Source organism: Monodelphis domestica, chromosome 3 (assembly GCF_027887165.1).
Source record: "Monodelphis domestica isolate mMonDom1 chromosome 3, mMonDom1.pri, whole genome shotgun sequence".
Lineage (NCBI taxonomy): Eukaryota > Metazoa > Chordata > Mammalia > Didelphimorphia > Didelphidae > Monodelphis > Monodelphis domestica.
The window spans coordinates 165,272,926-165,297,292 of NC_077229.1; the positions used below are offsets into that span (position 1 = coordinate 165,272,926).

At 32.9% G+C, this 24,367-nt stretch overlaps 1 protein-coding gene across 38 annotated transcripts in view; it reads right to left on the reverse strand.

Annotated features, from left to right (window-relative positions):
- RIMS2 (regulating synaptic membrane exocytosis 2) overlaps positions 1 to 24,367 on the reverse strand; it is an 821,462-nt gene that overhangs the window by 147,157 nt on the left and 649,938 nt on the right. For 14 of the 38 annotated variants that reach the window (XM_007488199.2, XM_056823232.1, XM_056823218.1 and 11 more), the window contains one exon: positions 13,050 to 13,222. The exons of 13 other annotated variants lie outside the window; for them this stretch is intronic. In XM_007488199.2, the coding sequence (XP_007488261.1) occupies positions 13,050 to 13,222 (173 nt within the window). Of the gene's footprint in view, positions 1 to 11,758; positions 12,020 to 13,049; positions 13,223 to 24,367 lie in introns of all 38 variants that reach the window. 11 more of the 38 variants (XM_056823206.1, XM_056823209.1, XM_056823211.1 and 8 more) reach the window with 1 other exon arrangement.

Here is a 24,367-nt window from a genome sequence, read left to right on the forward strand (position 1 = left end):
AAGAAGGAAATTAAATTACTTGTATCTAAAATGAAAAGGGTAAATATACCACCAATGAAGATGAAATTAAAAGTTATTAGGAGTTATACTGCCCAATTAGATGCTATCAAAACTGATAATCTAAGTAAAATGGATGAATATTTACAAAAATATAAATTTCCTAGATCAGAAGAAGAAACTAAACATCCTATTAATGAGTTCCCTAAGAAAAAATTCCCAGTACCAGATATTAAATTCCGCCAAACATTTAAGGGATAATCAATCCTAATATCATAAAACTTACAAATATATAAAAAAGAGTCCTATCAAATTCTTCTTATTACACAAATATGATTTTGATACCTAAGCAAGGAAGAGCAAAAACAGGAAAAGCAAACTATAGGCCAATTTATCTAATGAATATTTATGTAAAATTTAATTAAAATTAAATAAAATGAAAAAAACATTTTAAATTAAATATTAGTAAGGAGATTAGAGAAATAACAAATATCATAGAGTGTGATCAGGTGGAATTTATGTCAGGAATATGAGGGTGGTTCAATATTTGGAAATCATCAGCATAATTGTCCATATTAATAACTAAAACACCCAAAATTATATGATTATCTCAAAAGGAGAAAAATCTTTTGACAAAATACAGCACCCATTTGTATGAAAATAAAAACTAGAAAGTATATAGGAATTGATGGAAACTTTCTTAAAATAATAAATAATATCAATCCAAAACAATCCAAGAAACAATCCAAAACAAAATTTTATATGGAATGGAGATAAGCTTTGAAAGCTTGGAGATAAGCTTTGAAAGAAAGCTTGAAGCTTTCCCAGTAAAATGAGGAATGAAGTAAGGATGTCCATTATTACCGCTATTATTCAATACTGTATTTAAAAAAAAAAAACTATCTATAGGGGAAAAAGGTGAAGAAAAAGAAACTGAAGGAATAAGACTAGGAAATGAAGAAACAACCATCTATCTCACTGTAGAAGTTATGGTAGTCTTAGAGAACCCTAAAGAATCATCTAAAAACTAGAAGAAGGAATTAACAATTTGAGCAAAATTGCAGAATATGAAGTAAACCCATACAAATTATCAACATTTTTATATATCACCAAGAAAATCCTATAGGAAGAAACAGAAAAAATTCCATTTAAAATAACTACAAAAAATATAAAACATTTGAGTTTTTTCCTGCCAAGCCAAACTCAGAAACTGTATGGACACAATGACAAAATATCTTTTTCACACAAATTAAGACAGATCAAAACAATTGAAGAAATATTTATTGCCAATGGGTAGGCCAATCCCATATTAGAAAGAATGAAAAAAAATATATATATATAATTAATTTACTTATTCAGTGTCAGACCAATAAAACTATCAAAGAATTATTTTATAGACCAAGAAAGAATAATAATAACAAAAATCATGAAGACGAAAGGTCAAGAATATCAAAGAAAACAATAAAAAAAAGTGAAGGAAAGCATTCCAGCAGTACAAGATTTCAAAGTACTATATATTAGAAAGTGGTAATTATTGAAATAATCTGATAGTAGTTAAGAAATAGTTGTAGATCAGTGGAATTGATTAGACACCCAAATCATAGTAATATGTGCCCACAGTAACCTTGTGCTTAGTAAACCCAAAGATCGGTTTTTAGAGAAAGAACTCAATATTTGACAAAAATTGCTGGGAAAACTCGGAAAGCGTTTTGGCAGAAACTAGGAATAAACCAGTATCTCACATTTTATATATAAAAATAAGGTGAAAATGAAGAGATGATGTAGACATAAAGGATGAATTAAGAGAGCATGGAAAAATGTACCTGTCACCTCTCTGGATAAGGGAAGAGTTTATGACCATCAACATATAGAGAGGATCATAGGAATCAAAACATAGTTTTGATAACATCCAATGCAGCCGAAGTGAAAGGAAAAGCAAGAGGGACAGATAGGTAGGACAATGGAAGAGAGTCAGACCTAGAGTCAGGAGTACATAGCTGTGTGACTCTGGGCAAATCACTTAACCCCAGTTGCATAGCTCTTATTCTTCTTTTGCCTTAGAGCCAATACATAGCATCAATTCTAAGTGAGAAGATAAAGGTTTCAAACAACAAGAAAATAAGAAAAATAAGCAAAAATTTTACAGAAAGTTTTTTTTGTGATAAAAGCCTCATTTCTCAAATATGTAGAGAAATGAATCAATTTTGTAAAAATAAGAGCCATTCTATAAAAATGGTTAAACAATATAACGAATAAGCAATTTTTAAAGAAGAAATCAAAGCTATCAATAATTAAATTTAAAAAATTCTCTAAGTCATTATTGATTAGTGAAACATAAATCAAATCTACTCTGATGCACCACTGACATCTAATAGATTGGTTGCCATGTCAGAAAAGAAAAAGGACAAATGTTAGAGGAGATTCAGAAAAATAGGTACACTAATTCACTGTTGATGAAATTGTGAATTGGCCCAACCCTTCTGAAAAACAATTTGGAACCATGCCCAAAGGACTACAAAACTCTGCCTACCTTTTACGGCAAAATATATATTTTTTAAAATAGCTCTATATCCTTAAGAGATTAAAGAAAGGGAAAATGGCCTATTTGTACAAAAATAATTGTAGTGCTTCTTTTTGTGGTGGTAAAGAAAAGGAAATTGAGGAGAAGCCCATCGGTTGAGGAATGGCGTGATATTTGACTGTGATGGAATACTATTGTGCTATAAGAAATGATGAGCACGATGGTTTCAGAAAAACCTCGGAAAACTTATGAATTGATACAAAATGAACTGAGCAATACCAGGAGAACATTGTACACAGTAATAGCAACATTGCTAAACTATGAAATACTTGGCTATTCTTCTCAAGAAAATGATTCAAGACAATTTCGAAACTCATGATTAAAACTGATATTTAAACTCAGAGAAAGAACTGATAAACTCTGAGTGTAAAATAAAGCATGTTTCCCCCCTTTATTTTTCTTGGGGTTTTGGTGCTTTTTTTTGCAACACGCATTTATGGATTTGTGAAATATGGAATTATGTTTTGCATGACATAATATATGTATAGTTTATATCATATTGCTTGCATTCTTAATGGGTAGTGGGGAGGGAGAGAATTTAAAACTAATAGTTTTTATCAAATGAATGTTAAAAATAAAACAGTGTAATGGGAAATATTCAAAGAAATAAATATAAATATGTAAATAAATATAGCACTCCAAACTAAAAGATACTCCACAGGTAGTAGGATCATGACTAAATATTAGGATTATTATTACATCAGTAATTCTAGACATCATTCTTCTCTTACCATACCTTTAAATCATATTCACTTTTTTGGTTCTCATTATATATTGCTGACTTACAATCATATAGCTGAACAATAATATAGTTGATTGACCTATTTGATAAGCATATCAAATATTTTGGAATCTAGTTTCAAATCAAATTTACAATTCCTATAAAATTGAAAGCAGGAAATACTTTGAATGATAAGTTTTTATCTAGTTAACTAATTTAGCCAATTTTCTCTCAGGTATTCATGTATTTTTTACTATATGATATTCTATCACCAGGGAATTATTAATAAAAATGGTTATTAATATAACTGACATGAATCACTTTTGATTCAGTCTAATTGATCATTTATTGTTAAATTTATCAAAATAATCATTAGTATTAACAATTTACTGACAATTCTATCAGCTTATACAATTTATTATTATTAATAATTCTATTATTAAAAAGCTTTACAAATATAATTTCATTTTGTTACAGATCTAGAATTATAGAATAAATGATTGTAACAGTTGAAGGGACCTTAATGACCATCTTATTTAGCTCTCTCACTTTATGAATGTAGTATAGTTTTAGATAGGAATTTGGGGTTAATCATCCTAATTTGTAGGTAACTCCTCAGTTTGCCCATTTATTCTGTAGTATAATAGTTTTGTCATCAAAAATTCCATAATAATTCAGGGCTATGTTTCTTATTAATTAATAAAGTTGAAATCTTTTTCTCATTACAAGTCCCCCACATCCCACCTGCCAACCCACCACCACCCACAAACTACTTTATTCAATATTACTTTCTTTACAACTTGGTAAAACTTCTTCCAAATAGATGTTATTTAGAAGTAAAAGCTCCCTGGCACCTTACCTGTTAAGAAGCATTTAAAAACTTAAAGCTGAAACTAGGTGGCTCGGTGGTGAGAGCAGGGTCTGGAGATAGGAGATTCTGGGTCCAGATCTGGCCTGAGATAATTTGTAATGCATTGTCTGTGGAGCTGTGAATATGCCCAACCCTTATAAGCTTTAAACTATCAATTTCAAAACAATACCCTGCTCCTCTCCAAATCAGCTATAAGAATGACTTCTCTTTTCAAGTGATTTGGGTAGTGACCATACAAGAATAAGGATAAAAGGACATCTGATCGATCTATTTGAAAGTCCTCATGCCTGAACTATTGCAATATCATGCTAGTGAGTCTGCCTGACTCTAGTCTTTCTACTCCAAACTATCCTCCATTCAGCTCTCAAGGTGATTTTTCTAAAGTATGTGCCCTAGCATTTCACACCCCTACCCAATAAATCCCAGTGGTTCCCTATTGCTTACAGGATCAAATACATAATAGTCAGTTTGGCATTTAAGGTTCTTCATGCCTTGAGCCTCCTCCTAACTGTCTAGTCATCTTCAATCTTATAGCCATGCACCTTTCAGTTTGTGATACTGGCCTTCTTGCTGTCCTCCAAAAAGAAACTACATTTCTTGGCTCCCAGCATTTTCTTTGTCTATCCTACATCCCTGGAATGCTCTCCACCTAAGCTGCTTATTGCCAATCTAAAATCCCATCTTCTATGGTTTTCCTACATCTCTCTTTACTCTAGTGCCTTCCCTCTTTTTTGCTCTCTATTATTCTGTATATAGTTTGCTTAAACATATCTTGTTTTCTCTTCCATTAGACTGTAAAGAACTTGAGGGTGGGGACTGTCTTTGTCTCTTTTTGCATTCCTAAGGCAAAGCATAATGCCTGGCACATTGTAGGTACTTAATAAATATGTATTTGCAAATTTGACTAACCAAAGGAATTAGTGTTATGATTTACTACTAAGGCATTGAGAGGACATTCTGGATTATTTCCTTTCACCTGCAATTTGAGTAGTCAGAGTATGAGTGGTTTTAGGATAATAAAGTATTATTAATACTGAACTATGTCATTTTTCTTGGACAAGATAACTAAAAATCATGGCTTATTAACTTTTTTTTGATCATTGACAGTCTGGTAAAATCTATACACTCCTCAGAATAACAATTTCAAATGAATAAAAAAGAATACATAAAATCATGTAGAGAATCAATTATTTGGAACAAAGTAAAAGATTGTTTTTAAAGACATGAATTTCTGCAATAAAGGTGTTGGGTTTTTTTTAACTGTATAAACTCCTGATTTAAGAGTTACTTCAAGATACCTTGCATGAGAAATATGTGAGGGCATGAGGGACTATGTCAGTTTGAATATTTCTTTCTCCAGAGAATACTGTGTGAATTAGAATAATGATAAAACACTAAAAGTTGTTTCTGGTAGGACTAAACTTAAAATTAAGATTAGTGTATTAATATTTTTCTTGGACAATAAGATGGATATCAATAACTACTTATAAAATTTTGGCTACTTAAAGTTCATAACTGTAGTTAAATCTCTTATCTTTTAAAAGTGAAGATTAATCCTTTTTATTTCCAAAACACATTACTGTTCAGTTCACCTCAGATACTGAGTTCATGTTTTTCAAGAAATTTCATATTTTCTCAGTATCTCAGGAAATATATTATATTAGTCCTCACTCTTTATGACTTCTAGCTTTCACAAGAAATATCTTGAATCAAACTTTTCTCAAGCTAACCTTTTTTAAAGTCTTTCAAAAATCCCCTTTATATGATAGAGTGAAAAGATCTCTTCATTTCCTTTTTGCCTTCTTCAAACAGATGTGTTCTCATAGAACATGATAGATGAACATTAACCCCCACACTTTCCCCTTACTTCATAGTGGGGAAAATACCTCACAAGACATTTTGAAATGACTTGCAAGTGATAATAAAAACTGCCATTCTTGATGGAGCAAAGCCAATTTAGAAAAAGGTGTTAGAGTTCTATAACAAAACAAATCAAACAAAACAAAAAAAGCTGAGGCCCAGTGACGTGATTTGCCTAAGTTCATGTGCCAAATTGACAGAAGAGCTGTTTTTAAAACTCATATTTCTTTAACCCCAATTAAATGGTAGTTGTACTATCATTTCAATTTTATAGATGATGAAACTGAATCCCTACAAGGCTGTGACTCAGCTAAGAATATAAGCAACTAACTGGCATAGATGGAATTCAAACCTTGAAGATCTATGTTCTTTCTTGTCCCATATTATCTCCTTAAGTGTGTTTAAAAATGAAACTCCTGAGAGCTTTAAAAATAAAATAGCCAGCTATTTCATCTTTTTTAGAAAGCCAGCACCATCATCTTTCAAATTTGATAAATGGTACTGGCTAAGAGACAGAAGGGTGGATCAATGGAATAGACTAGGGGTAAATGACCTCAGAAAATTAGTGTTCAATACAGCCAAAGACCCCAGCTTTTGGGACAAAGACTCACTATTTGACAAAAACTGCTGGCAAAATTGGAAAACAGTATGGGAGAGTTTAGGTTTAGATCAACATCTTACACCATATACCAAGATAAATTCAAAATGGGTAAACAACTTAAATATAAAGAGTGAAATCATAAATAAATTAGATGAACATAGATTAGTATACCTGTCAGATCTGTGGGAAAGGAAGGAATTTAAGATCAAGCAAGAGGTAGATAACATTGTAAAATGTAAAATGAATGACTAATTATATCAAATTAACAAGGTTTTGTACAAACAAAATCAATGCAACCAAAATTAGAAGGAAATTTTAAATGAGGAAAGCAACAAACTGGGAGAACATTTTTATAACAAAACCCTCTGACAAAGGTTTAATTTCCTAAATATATAGGGAACTAAGTCAAATTTACAAAAAAATCAAGCCATTCCACAATCAGCAAATGGGCAAAGGCCATAAATAGGCAGTTTTCACAGGATGAAATAAAAAAACATCAATAAACACATGAAAAAGTGTTCTAAATCCCTCCTGATTAGATAAATGCAAATTAAAACAACTCTGAGGTACCACCTCATACCTAGCAAATTGGCTAATAAGACAGCAAAGGAAAGTGATAAATGTTGGAGGGGCTGTGGCAAAATTGGGACTATTAATATGCTGCTGGTGGATTGGTCCAACCATTCTGGAGCACAATTTGGAACTATGCCCAAAGGACACTAAAAGACTGCCTGCCTTTTGATCCAGCCATACTGCTGCTGGGTTTGTACCCCAAAAAGATAATGAGGAAAGACTTGTACAAAAATATTTAGTCACACTCTTTGTGATGGCAAAAAAAAATTGGAACATTAGGGGGTGTCTATTAGTTGGAAAATGGCTGAACAAATTGTGGTATCTGTTAGTGATGGAATGCTATTGTGCTGAAAGGAATACAGAAATGGAGGAATTCCATAGGAACTGGAAAGACCTCCAGGAATTGATGCAGAGTGAGAGGAGCAGAACCAGGAGAACATTGTACACAGAGACTGCTACACTGTGGTACAATCAAATATAATAGACTTTTCTACTAGCAGCAATGCAATGATCGAGGACAATCCAGAGGAACTTATGAGAAAGAACACTATCCACATCCAGAGAAAGAATTGTGAGAGCAGAAACACAGAAGAAAAAACATATGCTCGATCACATAGTGTGAAAGGGATCTGATCAGGGTTTTGATGTTAAAGAATTGCTCTGCTGCAAATATGAACAACATGGAAATAGGTTTTCAACAATTATGAATCATGTAACCATGGAAAAATATTTTAAATAAAAATTTAAAAATTGGTAAAGATTTTAGCACATATTTGTTACTGGATTCTAATTATATTATTGGCTTCTGTTATCCATGTTATTTTCTATGCCTTCTTTTTCAGAGCCATTATAAAGAAAAACTTCATTAGTGAAAAGATTTTATAACATTGGTATATAGAAGATATAGGATATGCTCACATTCTTTCAGATCTTTACTGTATAGCAGAGTTATGGTTCACATTGTGGCATATGATTAAAACTGTGGTTTATCAGAATCTTTGTAAGAAATCAGAAAACTTATAGCAAATATCACATTATTATATCAGGCTCTTGAAATAAAAATTACAAAGTATTAAAGAGCTTTTGAGTATTGGGGTTCATTTTTAAGCTCTGTTTTACTATCTATATGACCTCTAAAAGGTCACTTGAAAAATAACAATTCACATTTATAGTTTTTTATTGTTTGTAATTACTCTTAGGTCTGTGTAATAGAGAGTATGAGTACTGATATCTCCATTTTACAGATAAAGGAACTGAGTGTTAGAGATCTTGGTTAACTTCCTCAAAGATACAAATAAACACTAGTTAGATTTTCTGACTCAAGTCCTGCATCCTTTGCTTTCACATGCACAAAGACAATCGTCATTCTCGGCTTTGGAGAGACTGCTACCACCACTGTTTACTTTTTAAAAATATGAACCCCAGATTCCTTTTTTAAAATAGTGAGCATGTTAAGAATGTCTTCTCTGCTGTTAATTCATTAGATTGTTCCCATCCCAATAAATTTTTTGCTGTCAGGTCTTGAAAGATAGCTACAATTAATTTACCTCTTACACACAATTTTTGTGGTGGATAATTTTGAATGTATGGGGATTGGATAAAATGTCTTCATTATCACTAGCCATATGACTCATAAATTACATTAAAGACAAATAAGAATAATAATGTATATGTATTTGCCCAAATCACTATTTTAATATTATTATGGACATGAGTATTTTAAAAACTTAAAAGCTCACCTGATACCTTACATCTTCACAGGAGGGGCTAAGTAATGGGTAATAGGAGTGAAATGGACAATTATCACCATTCTCTACACAGTACACATCTTTAGGCATACGTTTCTTTCCAAGAAGGGAATTGCTATAGTGAGAGAGGAAAAAATATATATCTCCTGGGAATTCTTAAAGTGAGGATAACTCTTGAAATCAAAGATGAAATACCAAAGGGTTTAGCTAGAGGCAGCTATATGGCACAGGGGATAGAATCTTGGCTCTGGAGTAAGGAAAATATGACTTGATGTCTAGACTTAGACATTTCCTAGCTGGGTGACACTGTGCAGGTTATTTAACCTCAATTTGCCTCAGTTTCCTCCATTATATAATAGGTATAATAATAACATCACCTCTACTTTATAGGACTGTTGTGAGAATCAAATAGGAGTATATTTATAAAGCATTTAATATAGTGAATAAATTTGATAAAGGACCCACATACATGCTTTTATTGTAGTATAATTATTCAAAAAGTTATTTTTCTTAAAACCCAGGCTAGGGAACATATAATTTACTCACTTTTAACAGGAGAGGCAGTTGGGGACCATCCCACCCTCCTGAATTCCAACCACCTATGCATAGCTATATGTAAATCTTGGTTCTAACTATGACCTTGACATCCAGACATGTGAGGGATATAATCTCTACTTCACTTCAGGGGGAACTCCAAAGAGTATTTCTACAAGTTATTCATTAGAACCTACAGAGAGGAATTAACTTAACATGGGGGTGGGGTGATACTCAATTTCTTCAGAGAAAGCAAACCACATTATGCAACTGTTTCTCCCAAATGTCTTGGAAAGCATTTATCTGAATTTGAAATACTAGTTTATGATTAGAGAATTAGAGAATTAGAAGAAAATTAGAGAATTTTCTTCACAAATAAACCAAAGTGTACTTAAATAATAAGAGAAATTTCGGTCATAGATTGTTGTTTTAACCTGCAATTGCATAACACATGCAGCCTCTGAAATATCAATTAGGTAGATGACACTAGCTAATGTGACACTGTCCTGGTGAAGGTAAGGAAAATGAAATGTCTTAGATTATCTGATTAGATAATATGCATATTGGGAAAAACTCTCTCATATTCAACTTTCATTCAATAATGATAAAGCGCCTCTAGGAATTTGATGCGCTTATAATGGTATAAAATTTGGCTTAATATACATGTTGATGACCAAGCATAAGTAATATTATAGAGTTTTAATTCACAAAATTTCAATTTTTTTTACTGTTTCAAATGGAATTTTAGGAAATCAATTGCAATAAGCAACTTTGTATCAAAAAGCCTATGCCAAAATAATTAGAGATGACAGAGTAGAAATACCATTAACTTTGGAGATCCAAAAGTCTTGGTAAGATCTGCCACTTTAGGTAAAGTCATTTAGCCTCTCTACGACTCCTTTCCATCACCTGGAAAGTGAGGGTTTTTTATTAGATGATTTCCCTTCTATCACTAAGTCTATGAGTTTGAATTTTTAACATTAGAGTTTAAGATGAGAAGTTTCAGATATTTGTATTACTACATGATAATTTTTATTGTGTTGTGAGGTTTTAATATTTTGTTCTGTTACAAGGTATAATGGATAGATAGAGTAACTAGAATTGTAGGCAGAAAGATATGTTAGTTAAAATGCTGCTGTGAGACCCTAGTCAAGTCACAACATCTATAGGTCCCAATTTCCTAATCTGTAAATTGAGGATAAAAATAGTACAAACTTCTCAGGGTTACAGTGACCATAAAATGAGAAAAGATATGTAAAACACACTCACAGACCTTAAAGTACTACAGAAATATTGATTGTCATCATCATCATTATTGTGATATCATCAATAATGTGTTCATATACTTGTACTAAAATTTTATATTTTTATATCTTGCTTTTTCAGCTTAGTCTTGTCTCTCCCTGAAACTAACTCTGGTTGCTTCAAATGGGCTGTTTAATCTGACAACTACCAAGCATGAAATAAAATCTCCCCTTTGCAAGGCAATCTTTGATTGCCAGCTTTTTTTATTTTTTGAGGAGAGGAATCATTTGTTATGTTTACCTTAGAATAAATTTAATTAGGACTAGTTTTCTAAAATATTTTGTATCTATTTTGCTGTTGAAGGGAGTGGGAAGAGAAGGAATGATAGAAAACTCACAAAAATCCATGTGACTGAACTTCCTTGGGACTCAAAGCAAAAAGAAATGAAGACTGGTTAAAGTTTTCTTCTGCTACTACACCAATAATGGCTTGCTATTTTGTCATTCATTTCTGAATCTTTATATTAGTGTGAAATTTATTTTATGTAATTATCTAATTATTTCTTAAAGAGGTTAAAATTTCCAACACCTTCCAAACTTTATTATAGTAAAAAATTTCTTTCTCCTCAAAAATATATATCATTTATTCAGTATTTTTGAAAGCTGTGTAGACACTAAACTATGTCACTTTGAACATAAATCTCATAGAAATTGATCTAAGTTATCTAAAAAGTAGTCTTTAGATCGATCTGATTAATCACAAATACACAATCTCTCAAAAATTAAAGTTCAGAACTATAATTCGTTAAACAGAAACTGAAAGCAAGTGAGTATGACTGATCATTAAGTGACATGATTTCAATAAACTATGGAAGAAAATTTTAAGTCATTCAAGAATTGCAATAAGAATGAAGTAGACAATAAAAAGGAAGGAAAAATAAATCAAATGAAAGGAAACCAATTTCAGGGATGGGAAAAGAGAACTAAGTTACTTATAGGAAATCTAAACAGAAATAAGTATATATTACCTTTCATCATCTTGTGAAAATTGTGTCTGTAAATTTTTTGAAATCCACTGTTCTGTTTCTTTCCTTTCCTCAATTTTATCTTGTATTTTTTCCTCATCTCCTGATTCTCTGTTTTTCTCCTTATTAGAATTTTTTATAAGTTCTTTCCCTTGTCCTTTTTCATTAATTTCTTCTTCCTTTTGTTCTTCCCGTTTCTCTTCCTCATGAACTATCTCCTCATGCATATCCCCTTCTTGCCCACCCATCTCTATTTCATTTGATCTTTTGCAGACAACCAAAATTGAAGAAGGCATGCAAACAAAAAAGAAGAAAGTCAAGAAAAACATGCATATAATACATGAAAAGGAATGGAAAATAATAATATAAAAGTAAAACAGGAAAGCATAAATGAAAATGCTATATTATTTTTAAAGTTGAAAACTTTTGTATTTACCAGAGAAGCACTAAGGGGCCAACACTTACTCAGAATAGTTTGAAAATCACATTTTTCCCTCTCATGAGGCTGTATGCAAATAAGGCAAAAGCATATGGAATCTGTGTTACGGATATTTTTTATCCATGAAGAGTAACTATATTGAATATAATTTTTTCATATAATGTTGGTACAGGGACTCAAAATTTTAGCAGATTAGATGTAAAGTATAACTTTCTTATTTCTATTTTAAAAGAATTAATAAAACTTATTTTAAATTCTCTTGCAAAAGATAATTTTTTCATGCATTTGTGAAAACTTGAATGGAATAATATTACAGAAATCTATTAATAAAAATACTAAGAACTAACCTAACTTTTTCTGAGTCACTGATATATATATAAAGAAAAAAAACTCTAGAAAATTATCTTCTATATTGATTTGTATTTTCAATAATTGAAGTATTACATGTATTACAAATACATGCTAATATAATGTCCTGATACATATTCAAACACAATGATTAAATTAAAAACTACTAAAATGAACAAAGAGTATGGCCACTGCCACCATTTCCCATATAGTAGGGGAAACTCTTACTATCTTGAAGAAATTTTCCCTGTCCAAGAAATTTGAAATAAAATCTTAAGAGTAATAAAAATCATAACTTTAAATGTTCTTTTGGCATGTATCTCTCTCTCTCTCTCTCTCTCTATATATATATATATATACATATGTAGATGTATTTGTGTGTGTATATGTGTACATACATATACACACATGTTTTAGGGAAGTATACTTAAGCTTTCTTGAAAGGGAAATGATAATCTCCTATCATACTTTAAGAAGAGGTTATCTATGGAAGTTCTATTTGCTCACCTGATTTTCTTATTTCCTCTTGGTCTTTCTGATTGGACAGACATGTAGCTTGTACTGCTGAAACGAGATGCACTGCTAGTCCTTGATACAGCTGACACATCACTTACATCACTGTCTGAAGATTTAGTGGAAATATTGTCCGCACCTCGATGAAGATCCCGCCCTGACCGATACTGTTAACACAGATTGACAAACATACAGAAGTTATAAGCACAAACACAAAGTAATCCTTTGTTTTTCCCTTTCAGGACTTGAATTTTCCAAAGGAGTGCCATGTATAGAAAATCTCACCCTAGTGTTTGATACTACAAAAGTAAAAATCAATTATCCTAAAAGAACATTTCAATTATACAAAATTCTTCCACATTAGCAATTAGAATATTTCCAGAGTTTCTCAATCTTGGCCTTTAAGGATGCTTTTATATTACCATAATAAGAGTGAGGGGAAGAGGAATCAACAAAGGATCAATAGAAGGAAGGAGAGATCAAATGCAAAGAGGAAGAGAGTGAGAGGGAAATAAGCATTTTGCTTAATTATGAAAAATGGAGATATGATTTTCAAATAAAAATTAAAACAATTATAGTATAAAATGTCTTACTCTACCTACAAAAGCCAATATGTTGGCTATCAATTTCTCAAAAAAGTTACTATCTACCATTTTGTTTCAGTAGAAATAGTATGATGCCCAGAAACCAATTATTATATCAGAATCTATCCCAAAAACCTTAATAGAAATCTCTAAACTTTATTAAAGAATTTAAAATAGGCTTACTAGAAAAGTTCATCATCATTTATAAAGAAATTATAATGATCAAATTGATATTTGTTTACTATAATATGCTTGCTGTTTTATATGGTAGTCTGGAAATAGAATTTTTTATTAATTTAATATTTCAGTTAATAGAGGGAATAAGTATTTATATACCTACCAAGTACCAAGAATTGAGTGAAACACTTTACAAATATTAACTCAGGTGATCTTTACAATGCTTTAAGGAAAGTGCTTTTGTTATCTCCCTTTTACAGATGAAGAAATTGAGGCAAAAAGAGGTTAAGTAATCTGCCCCGGGTCATATAACTAATAAGGTCTGAGACGATATTTTAATCCCAATTTTCCTGATATCGGGCCCAGAACTCTATTAATAGTTTACTTTTTTCCCAATGGAATATAATAAAATATGAGTAAAAGAAATTACATTGAGCATAATTGAATTCTTTGATATTTTAGAAGGGTTTAGTAATGATGCAAGAACCTTGTGGTCAAGTGTTTATCATTACACTATAAGTACACAGAATATAAAGTCCATTTTAACAGGATGATAATAAAGAGCTTTCTATCTCAATTTCTGGAAGATTTCCATACTGACAAATTCTGTGAAGAGTTAAGATGACAGTAATATAAAGTTACTTTGGTTTGAAGACATTACATTTCATTTAAAAAGGGGTACCCTTTCATCTCAAGTACCAATTAGCATTGGTTAGTGGAGAGAGAGTTAACTCTGCCATCAAGAAGATCTAGGTCCAAGTCTTGAATTCTGTATATATTTCATTGTGTGACCCAGGACAAGTTCCTTAACCTCTTCATTTTTCCACACAATGAAGGTGCAGTTTTTCATTGGTAGAGGAAGTTTACAGGTGCAGTGAGACAAAAAACAAAAACAAACCTCCCAAACCTGCAAACCACACACTCATGCATATTTATACACACACACATATAGAAATACATACATATATAGACACAAACATATATATGTATATAAATTAATAATCTGGTATAGTGGAAACATAATGGAATAAGAATCAGGAAATTAGGTCTAAGCGAAGAATGTCACTAATCAGCTGTGTAACCTCAGGAAAGTCATTTTACTTCTCAGTGTCTGTCTGAATTTATTCATCTCCAAAATGAATATTGTCACTGAATTTATTAATAGCCATCTGAATCAAATGAGTACTTTAGACTTTATGAGTCCATTTTCAGTTGTGGAGAGAAGTTCCATTTATTATTAAGAATGCAATTAACTTTTTAGAAAATTTCCTGAATCCTTTTATATACTAATATAATATATTAATATACTTAAATTACTATAATTTAAATATACTAAAACATATCTTTTAGATTTGAGTTTTAATGGAAGATTCCTTACTGTCATTTTTTCCAATCATAGTTGATTCTTCTTGATCCCATTTGGGATTTTTCCTTTTCATTAAACTCCAGTGCTAGAAGTTTAATTTCCATTGAGTTTTAAAGCTTTTCATATCCTGCCCCCTTTTCCCTTTCCCTTTCCAGTCTTCATATATTGTGTTTCCCTCTGTGAACTCTATGGTCCAAAGACATTGGATTTCTTTCTCTTCTTCATGCATGACAATTTATCTCCCCTTTTTATGACTTCTCACTGACTGTCCACCTTTCCTGAAATGCATTGTCTACCCACATCCTCCTTCCCTGGCTTGTTTCAAGAATCAACACAAATCTAGCCATCCCACCAACCCACTACTACTGCCTTCCCTTTGAGATTATTTCACATTTATTCTCTGTCTTATATGTCTATAGTTGCTCATTGTCTCCTTCCATTAAAATGGGAGCCCTTTGAGGATAGGTATCATGTTTTTTTTTCTTTTCTTTGTACCCCCAGCAGTTAGCACAGTGCCTGACACATTCCAAGAGCAAAATAAATGCTTACAAACAGAATTCCATTTCTAAAATGGAGCTTATTGTATTTCCCCTCAAACTAATCCATCCTCCAGATGGATAGCAAAATGTTTGTCAAATAGCAGACAGTTCATAAATATTTGCTTGTTTAACTGCTGATGGTATCACCACCTTTTTCTATTTAATAATATTTAAGCTTCAATTATTTTTTCTCCATCAACACTAATAATAGTCAATCAGTTGCCAAGTCTTATTGATCCTATTTCCAAAATATTTCTTCTTTCCACTATGACTAGACTTTAGCTCATCTCCTCTCACCTATGCTATTTTAATAATCTAGCTGGTCTCCCTTCTATTGTGTTTCCCTCCTCTATTCCATCTTATACACAACTAACAAATTTGTATTTCTAAAATAAAGATATGATTGTTTGATATCTGTACTAAAAATCATCAATGGCTCCTTTACACTTATAAAATAAAAAAATAGACTCCTTAGCCTCAAATTTAAAGCCCTGTATAATTTGGCTCCCAACTATCTTTCCAATGTTGTTAATTATTGTACATGACATTCTACCTCCCACCTCCATACCTAAGGCACACAAGTGAAACCCTATTGATGAATGTGTTTCTTCACCTATATTCATTAAATTTATAACTTCCTTTAAAGTACAGATTAAGTGCCCATGCCTATATAATTATTGGGCTGATTGTTGAAGATCTTACATATTTCCATGAATTCAATGAATATATATCTCTATTTTACTCCTCAAATTATGTATTTAGGTCTAATTTATTTCCTGAATTGCTATATTAAATTATTATTGATATGTCCTATTACTACTCTAAACAAACTAGGTCCAAAATTGAACTTGACCACCATGATATTTTCCATCTAAACCTGTCTTTCCCAACAACTTTGCAATTTCTGTTGATGATACTATTAGCTTCTTAATTATTCGGCAAGGTAATAAAATCACCAATGGCTATTCCTATTCTCTCATATGTCATAACTAAATCATTAACAAGTTATGTTGATCTTACATCTCTCACATCTTTCTTCATCTATTCACTCACATTTCTGGCACTCTAGTTCAGGCCCTTATCACCTCTCATTTGAACTATTTTAATAGGTTCATAATTGATCTCTTTTTCTTACCTTCTACTTTCTTCCATACTTCATACAATTTAGCAAAAATTATCTTTATATATATATATATATATTACACACACACACACACACACACATATATATACACATATATATTTAGGCCTATCTTTTAGAAAAGATTTATAAGCTGTAATAATTATAGGGATTGTAGAAGGAAGAAGAACAGGGGATACTGAAGGTTTGTAACAGGGAATGGAGGAGTTGAAGGGAGAGAGGGAATATGACTGCTGGTGAGGTAAATGGAGAGGAATGCCTCCAGCTGAGAGGCTATCTTTGAAAATTGGGTTTCCCAAGAAATGGGCCAACTGATAGCCAGAGGGGATGTCTTCTCTATTGACTGATGTTGAAGATGCCCCAAAGCAGGTAAGCACCCACCCTCCTGAGGGGCAAGCCTCCCCCAGATCAAGGTCACTCAGCAGGGGTCCAATAAGGACTCTCTATGGTTGAATGGCTGTCCTGAGGTTCAGCTCCCTCTATGTCCACATAAAATGATAGTCCTCTTATCTGACAGCAGTTATTTAAATAAAGATGGATTTTAATGACAAATTTGGATTGGGAGGTATCAAGGAAGAGGGAATTAGGATTTCCCTAGCTTGGGTTTGAATCTCAGATTCTGAGCTGAGGCCAGGCCTCACAGGCTGGTGGAGGATTCCTTTTATTCCTGTCTATGCTAATCTGTGCTAGTTTTCTTAAATTCAAAACCTTAGCAGTAGACAGCAAAAGGAAGAAAAGTTCTGACCTTAAGAGCTGGTTGGGCCTGTCTCAGGCTGAGACTTCAGGCTGAAGTCCCTAAAAACAGGCCTTACAGTTCAAACTGCTTCCCTTAAATCCTTTTGCTAGATGACAGGATCACAGGAATCCAGGTAGAGCACACAGTTGGGAAAATAAAGAATATAGGCACTTCTATTCAGAGACAGGGAGAGAGGCTTCTTCCAATCCAAGGGCCAGGAGGAGAGAGTCAGGAGACCAACCACCACTCCCAATTGCCCCTCCTCCCACCAACTGTCATACTTGTCAATATCTTCTCTCTAACATTCCAACTGTTGTTTGTTCCACCTGATTGGCAGAAAGTCCTAAACTTGCTTTAGTTTTCCTTTACACAATACCATATATGTATATATATATATGAATATACATATATATATAATTATGTATGTGTGTGTGTTATGTTGTTCCTTATTGTATATAAAATATAATGCAAATTTCTTCGAGGGGTATTTAAAGCTCTACAATCTGGCTTCAATCTACTTTTTTCCACTCTCATGGCACATGACTCCCCTTTGTACATTGTATAGTCAAATTAGCCCGCTGTAAGATAGTTCTTAAATTTTATACACTGTATCTAGTGTCATATTTTTCCAGAACTGAAATGCATTCTCTTCTCATCTCTGCCTTTTAAAATCTTTTTCTTTCTTCAAACTTCTGCTCAAGTGTCACCAACTTTGCGAAGGTTTTTTCTATGTCTAACTCAAATATTCTTTCTCCTTACATTTCCTTGAGGATGTTAATGAACTCTTTTTTTTTTCTTATCAGAAATCACTTTGCATTATACTTCTCTGTGGATAACTTTTGAGGGGAAGGACCTTTTCACTTTTGTCTTTGTATTCTCAGTACCTTGTAAAGCATAGGTACTTAATAAATGTTTGCTGAACTGCCAGCCACACTACCATGACTATTAGTGTTATGAAATATTGCCCACAACATCAAAAAAGATGTGTTAAAGATTGGAAAATGAAAAAGGATAGGGAAATTTTCCTTCTCCCTCAGAAGACCATTTAGTTAATTCTGTCTTGAGGAAGGAAAAGAAAACTGAGATCACTCACTTATAATAATAATTACAACTTACAATTATGTAACACAAAATTCCATCTCCATAGAACCTTGGAAGAAAGTGATAAAATATTACCATTCTTATTTTATAGATGAGAAAAATAAGGTTTCAAAATGTTATATAACTTGTTGGTTAGGCAGCTGAAGTGATAAAATTGGTCTCAGCCATTGCAATTGATCAGTAGCCCATCTGGCTTTCTATTCAACATGCCTTTATCACACCATCATACATATATTTTCCAGGTTAATTTAGGGTCCTGACATGGGCTTGCCCTTTCCCATCTCCCTCCTTGGGCTGTGATGAGACAAGGAATATCCTGGCTGTGGCATGCATCATCATCCCTGTCTGTTAGCACCCATTTGAGGATCTCATCATGGCCTAGTTCCAATAGGATGTTGGTCCTGATTACTTCAGCCCAAGCTGACTCCTCCTACCTCTCAGCTCTGCCAGCCAACCCTTCTATTCCACACTGGACTATACTGTCCTTCAGGGCAGGGGACATGATTTAGAAGTACAATTAACAACAGAATAGTGGTTAGTTCTGGGTACCATGTTTTAAGAAGGACAGTTGATGAGCTACAGAATGTCCACAGCAGGGCAGCTAGAGTTGGGAGGTGTCTTCCCTTATGGCTAAAGGAAGTGAGAATGAGAAGCCTAAAGAAGATAAGATTGAGGGTAAATAGGACTGCCATCTTAAAGGCTCTGAAGGGTTGTTTTGGGGAGGAGACAAAAATTATTCAATCACTGGCAGGTCATGATAAGTCAGAAAGGCCTTAAATATGTGCCTTGTGCATAGTACATATAGTTTGAAGTTCAAGTCTAGCTAAGATTGGAAAACATCATCTCCAACTTGGTTAGAAAGTTCTGATTTTTGCAGCCACAAATCATTCAAGAAGGAGAGAAGGTTTTCTTTTTTAATTTCAACAATTAAAATATAACCCTCATATTGAAAGTTTGATAGCTCCCAAAATAACTTTGTAATTTGAGGATAACCTTAATTGTTAGGAAGCTGGCACTTAAATTGAGTTTATATCTCCAGAATCAAATTGAGTTCAGATCTCAATTAATCCTCTGTTCAGTGTTCAAAGTCCTTCATAATGTGCCCTCTTCTCTTCCTTTCTAGTCTTCACATACACTTTGAGATCCAATGTCACATGTGTCTTTATAATTCTTTAAACAAAACACTCTTATCTCCCTACTCTGGGCATTTTCACTGGTTCTCTTCCTATCTGGAATGCTCTCCATCCTTGTCTCTATTTACTGGCTTCCCTGACTTTCTGCAAATACCATCTTCAATCCCATTCTCTGTAGGAAGCCCTTCTGATCCCATTTAATTCAGTTGTTTTCCCTCTGTTGAGGGTTTACAGTTTTTTTCAGTATATTTTGTTTGTTTGTACATAGTTATTTGCAAGTTGCCTCTTCCATTCATCTGTAAACCCCTTGGAAGGCAAGGGTTGACTTTTGCATTTCATTGTATCTTCAGCATTTGGCATACCAGTTGCTCCCATTCTCCAAACTAAACATTTTCAGCTCTTTCAATTGATTCTCAAGCTCTCAAGCAAATATAAATAAATAGTAATTCTAGGATTTCTGTCTGGATTAAGAAGGATATCCCAAAGCCACAGGAATCAATGATACCTAAAAGCTTGGTATGGCTGAGTAATGCTTAAACTATATGAGTTTTATTTTCTTAATTAGTATAAAGTCAGGGTAATAATGATGAAGGTAATAATAACAATAATAAAATCCAGTTACAATAAAAACTGTTATCAACGTATGGAAAGATTAACACTTTCCCATCCTCCCCACATAAAAAGAATAGTGATATTATATTTAAATTACAAGATAAATGAGTACAAAAACTATAGACATTTTTGTGGATTAAATATACATCACATTAGTAAAGACACATAATACAACTCCCATGCCACTGGATCTCTCAAATGTAATCAAAGTTGATTTTGTTCCAGAAGTAGTCAGTGAAATGGCTACAATCTTAGAATGAAACCAAAGGCCATCCATGGGGGGGCATTGTCATAAACTTAGCCAGTTATATGTTGAAAATAAAACAGCCAGCAAATAGCTGAGTCATGCAGATTTTTTTTTTTGTGGAAAATGAAAGGTTTTTGATGGCAACTCAAGATTAGGTCATTGACACCACAGATTGCAGAAGGGTTATCTATGTAGACTATTCAAGGAAATGGTAGGGAGACTTTTATCTGACTGATGTGGGATTCTTTTTTTTTAATGTATTCTTTATTTTTATTTAAATTTTTATTTTAAATCTTCAAAAATTATTAGACTTTATGTAGTCTAACTTTACCATCTCAGTAACATTTTAAATTTAGACTAAAGACATAATTCAACAACATCCACTAAAGTCCTACTCCAATGACATATGATTATGTGAGAGTGACCTTTGATTCTTTTTTTTCCCCTTAAAACCCTTACCTTCCATCTTGGAGTCAATATTGTGTATTGGCTCCAAGGCAGAAGAGTGGTAAAGGCTAGGCCATGGGGGTTAAGTGACTTGCCCAGGGTCACACAGCTGGGAAGTGTCTGAGGCGTTACTTTTGATTCTTGAGGAATATGATGACAGAGGACAAGCTCCATAAGGTCTTGATCAATTAGAAAAGTTTTGATTATAGTACTGATTATGAACTGGTTATGTATATCTTTCTCCTAAGGGCCAGTCTAGCTGTGTTTAAAGACAGGCATCACCCTAGGTTTTCCATTAGGTGACAATTGTTTTGGACAAGCAAGTGTCAGCTAAAAAATGAAAAGTGAATGCAATGTGCATTTCTGAAGAATGTGTTTTTCTATTCTAATAAAACAAGGATCTTTTAAGGATTAGACTATATGTATTTGGTGTCAATGCTATTATCAGTACCTTAGTTGAAAGCATAGATGCAATTCTTATCCAATTTGTAGATGACACAAATTGCCAGACTATTGTAGAATATAGCTTACAATATATAAGTTTAATAAGGATAAGGGTAAAGTATTGCATTTGGGATAGATGAATTATACCAGAGAAGGAAGGATGAAACCCAGTTAAGAAAAACTTCAGGTAAAAATGATTTAAGGATTTTAGCATATTGCAATAAAATACAAAGAAGTCAAAATTAGGTTGCTGTAAAGAACACTGTGTTCTGGGATTTCATTAACTGAAACATACTGTGCAGAGCATCAGTGTTGATAATCACACAATAATTTGATCAGACTACATTACTACTAGAATACATTATCCAGTTCCTAACTAGAACATATCTGGAAGAAACTGGATAGGATGGTGACACGGTAGTTTGAAACTTTACCATAAAAAGATCAGCTGAGAGCATTTTGAATGTTAAGGAAGAAAAAAGACAACTAAATTGTCTTCATATATTTGTCATGTGAAAGTGGGATTTTATTTTTTTCCCTACTTGGTACCAGAGGACTGAATTTGATTCTATGATTATAAATGCTAGGGAGGCAGTTTTGGGTTTGACACAAAGACTAAAGGAGCATAAAAGTAAATGGGCTGCTCAAGGGCATACTGAGCGTCTTGCCACTGGAAACAAGTGGGGTCAAATAGAAGGTGGGCAAATACCTGTTTGGGGTGTCATTGATTTCCAAGGAAAGAGAACTAGCTACTTTAAAAAAAACCCTTACATCATGTCTTAGAATCAATATTAATTATTGTTTTCAAGGCAGGAGGAAGGCAAAGGATAACCAATTGTTGTTAAGTGACTTGCTCAGGGTCACACAGCTAGGAACTTGCTGATTCCAGATTTGAACCCAGGACCTCCCATTTCCAGAAACGGCACTCTATCCACTGAGTCATCTAGCTTAACTAAACCTTCTACTTCTACGGCCACTCATTACATTTTTCTGTCTCCAAATGTTAAGAAGTTTTCCCTAACATCAAATTAAAATCTGCCTCTTTACAACACCTCTTTATTGCTCCTACTTTTGCCCTTTGTTACCAAACAAATGAAACTAAATCCTTATTGTTCCCCTAAATCTTACTCATAATTCCGCTCCTTAAATTAACCCTCATATGACATAATGTCAATGTCTTTCATCATCCTGGCTGCCCTATTATGGATGTTCTCCAGCTTATCAAATAGCTTTCAAATAGTGGTATCCAAAATGAAATGAACTTTTTCATCTGCTCTAAATTTGCTTCCTAATTATCTATGTGATACAAAATTATTTGACATCAAATGTCCTCCATAAATGGGATCCAACCTACCTTTATAGTTTTACTTCATATTCTATCTCTTCATGAACTCTATATTTTAATAATACCACTCATTTGCTTAGCTAACATTCTGTTACCTATTTCCATGTTTTATTTTGTTTTTCATAGATTATCATTTAAGTTTGGAATGCATTGCTTCCACATTAAAGAATGCTTAATTTCTCTAAAGGGAAGCCTCAGATGACAAATAGGTGGAGCTTTTCTTGGACTCCCTAATGCTTTATAAATTTCTCGCAAAGAATGTCTGCTTTATTATTTGTTTGTTTTTAGGCTTTGCATCTGCAGTGCCTTGCAAATGAAAGGCACATAAATATAAATTGAATTAAATTGAAGTCACCTAAATGTCTCTACCTCTGTGTCTCCATAATTAAGAGATGATAGGATGATAAAGTAGGAAGATATTAATTCCCATTTGTAAAGCACTGTTTTACATAATACCATTAGATCCTCATTATTTAATCTGATCTTGATTCTGTGAGGTAGGAAGTACAGTTATTATTATCATTCCCATTTTACAGATGGTGAAACTGATGTATAAATAAAGGAACTGACATAAGATCATATGACCAGTAAGTGGAACAATGGCAGAAGATGAAAAGGGGGACTCATAATCAATTTTTCTGAATGTAAATATAATTTTTCTCCCCCCATACCACAGATGCCAAGGACTTGGGATGTAAAGATTATTATATTAATGAATAACATCATTAGTAGTATGTTAAAAGAAGAAAAATAAATCATACAAATGTAATGATTGACTGTACAAATGTATTGTGCTTTCAATGAACAAACTATATATTTTGCTTAATAGAATTACCTTAACAATGCCCATTTAATTTTTTTGAACTATCAGATTAAAGACTATAAAAAGAAAACATTAAACAAAGTACAAAATGTTAGGCCAGGGGGAAGCACAATTTTATAAAACTAACTTATTTCTAAGACATGCTTAGTCATCAGTTACCATTCACATAATTTGGAGCATGCACAGGAAAAGAAGACTAAAATGAAAAATATAGTGAAAGATGAAAAATATTCCAGAAGTATAAATGCCAGGAAGCAGTGGAAAACAAACAAGAAGGAAATCTAGACAGACCAGCTATACAATCACACCAAAGATATACTGTAATGGATCCCAAAAGGAAGCTACCAAACACTGAGCTTCATAAGGATGTGTCTTAAACTTCTTCCCTTCTTCCTTTTCCTATACCTAAGTGAAAAAGAGTAGCTTCAGTGAAATAATATGAACCTTTGCTGCTGCCCCTTTTCTAAGAACTATTCTTGATTGATTTTGGCTTTGGGTCCCTTTTATGAGATTCTAGGACAGTGACAGCAAACATTTTGGAGATGGACCCCACCCTGACTACCAGACCAGATGCCATGCCCCACCCCAGACATGTGCCATGCCTCAAACCTCTCCCT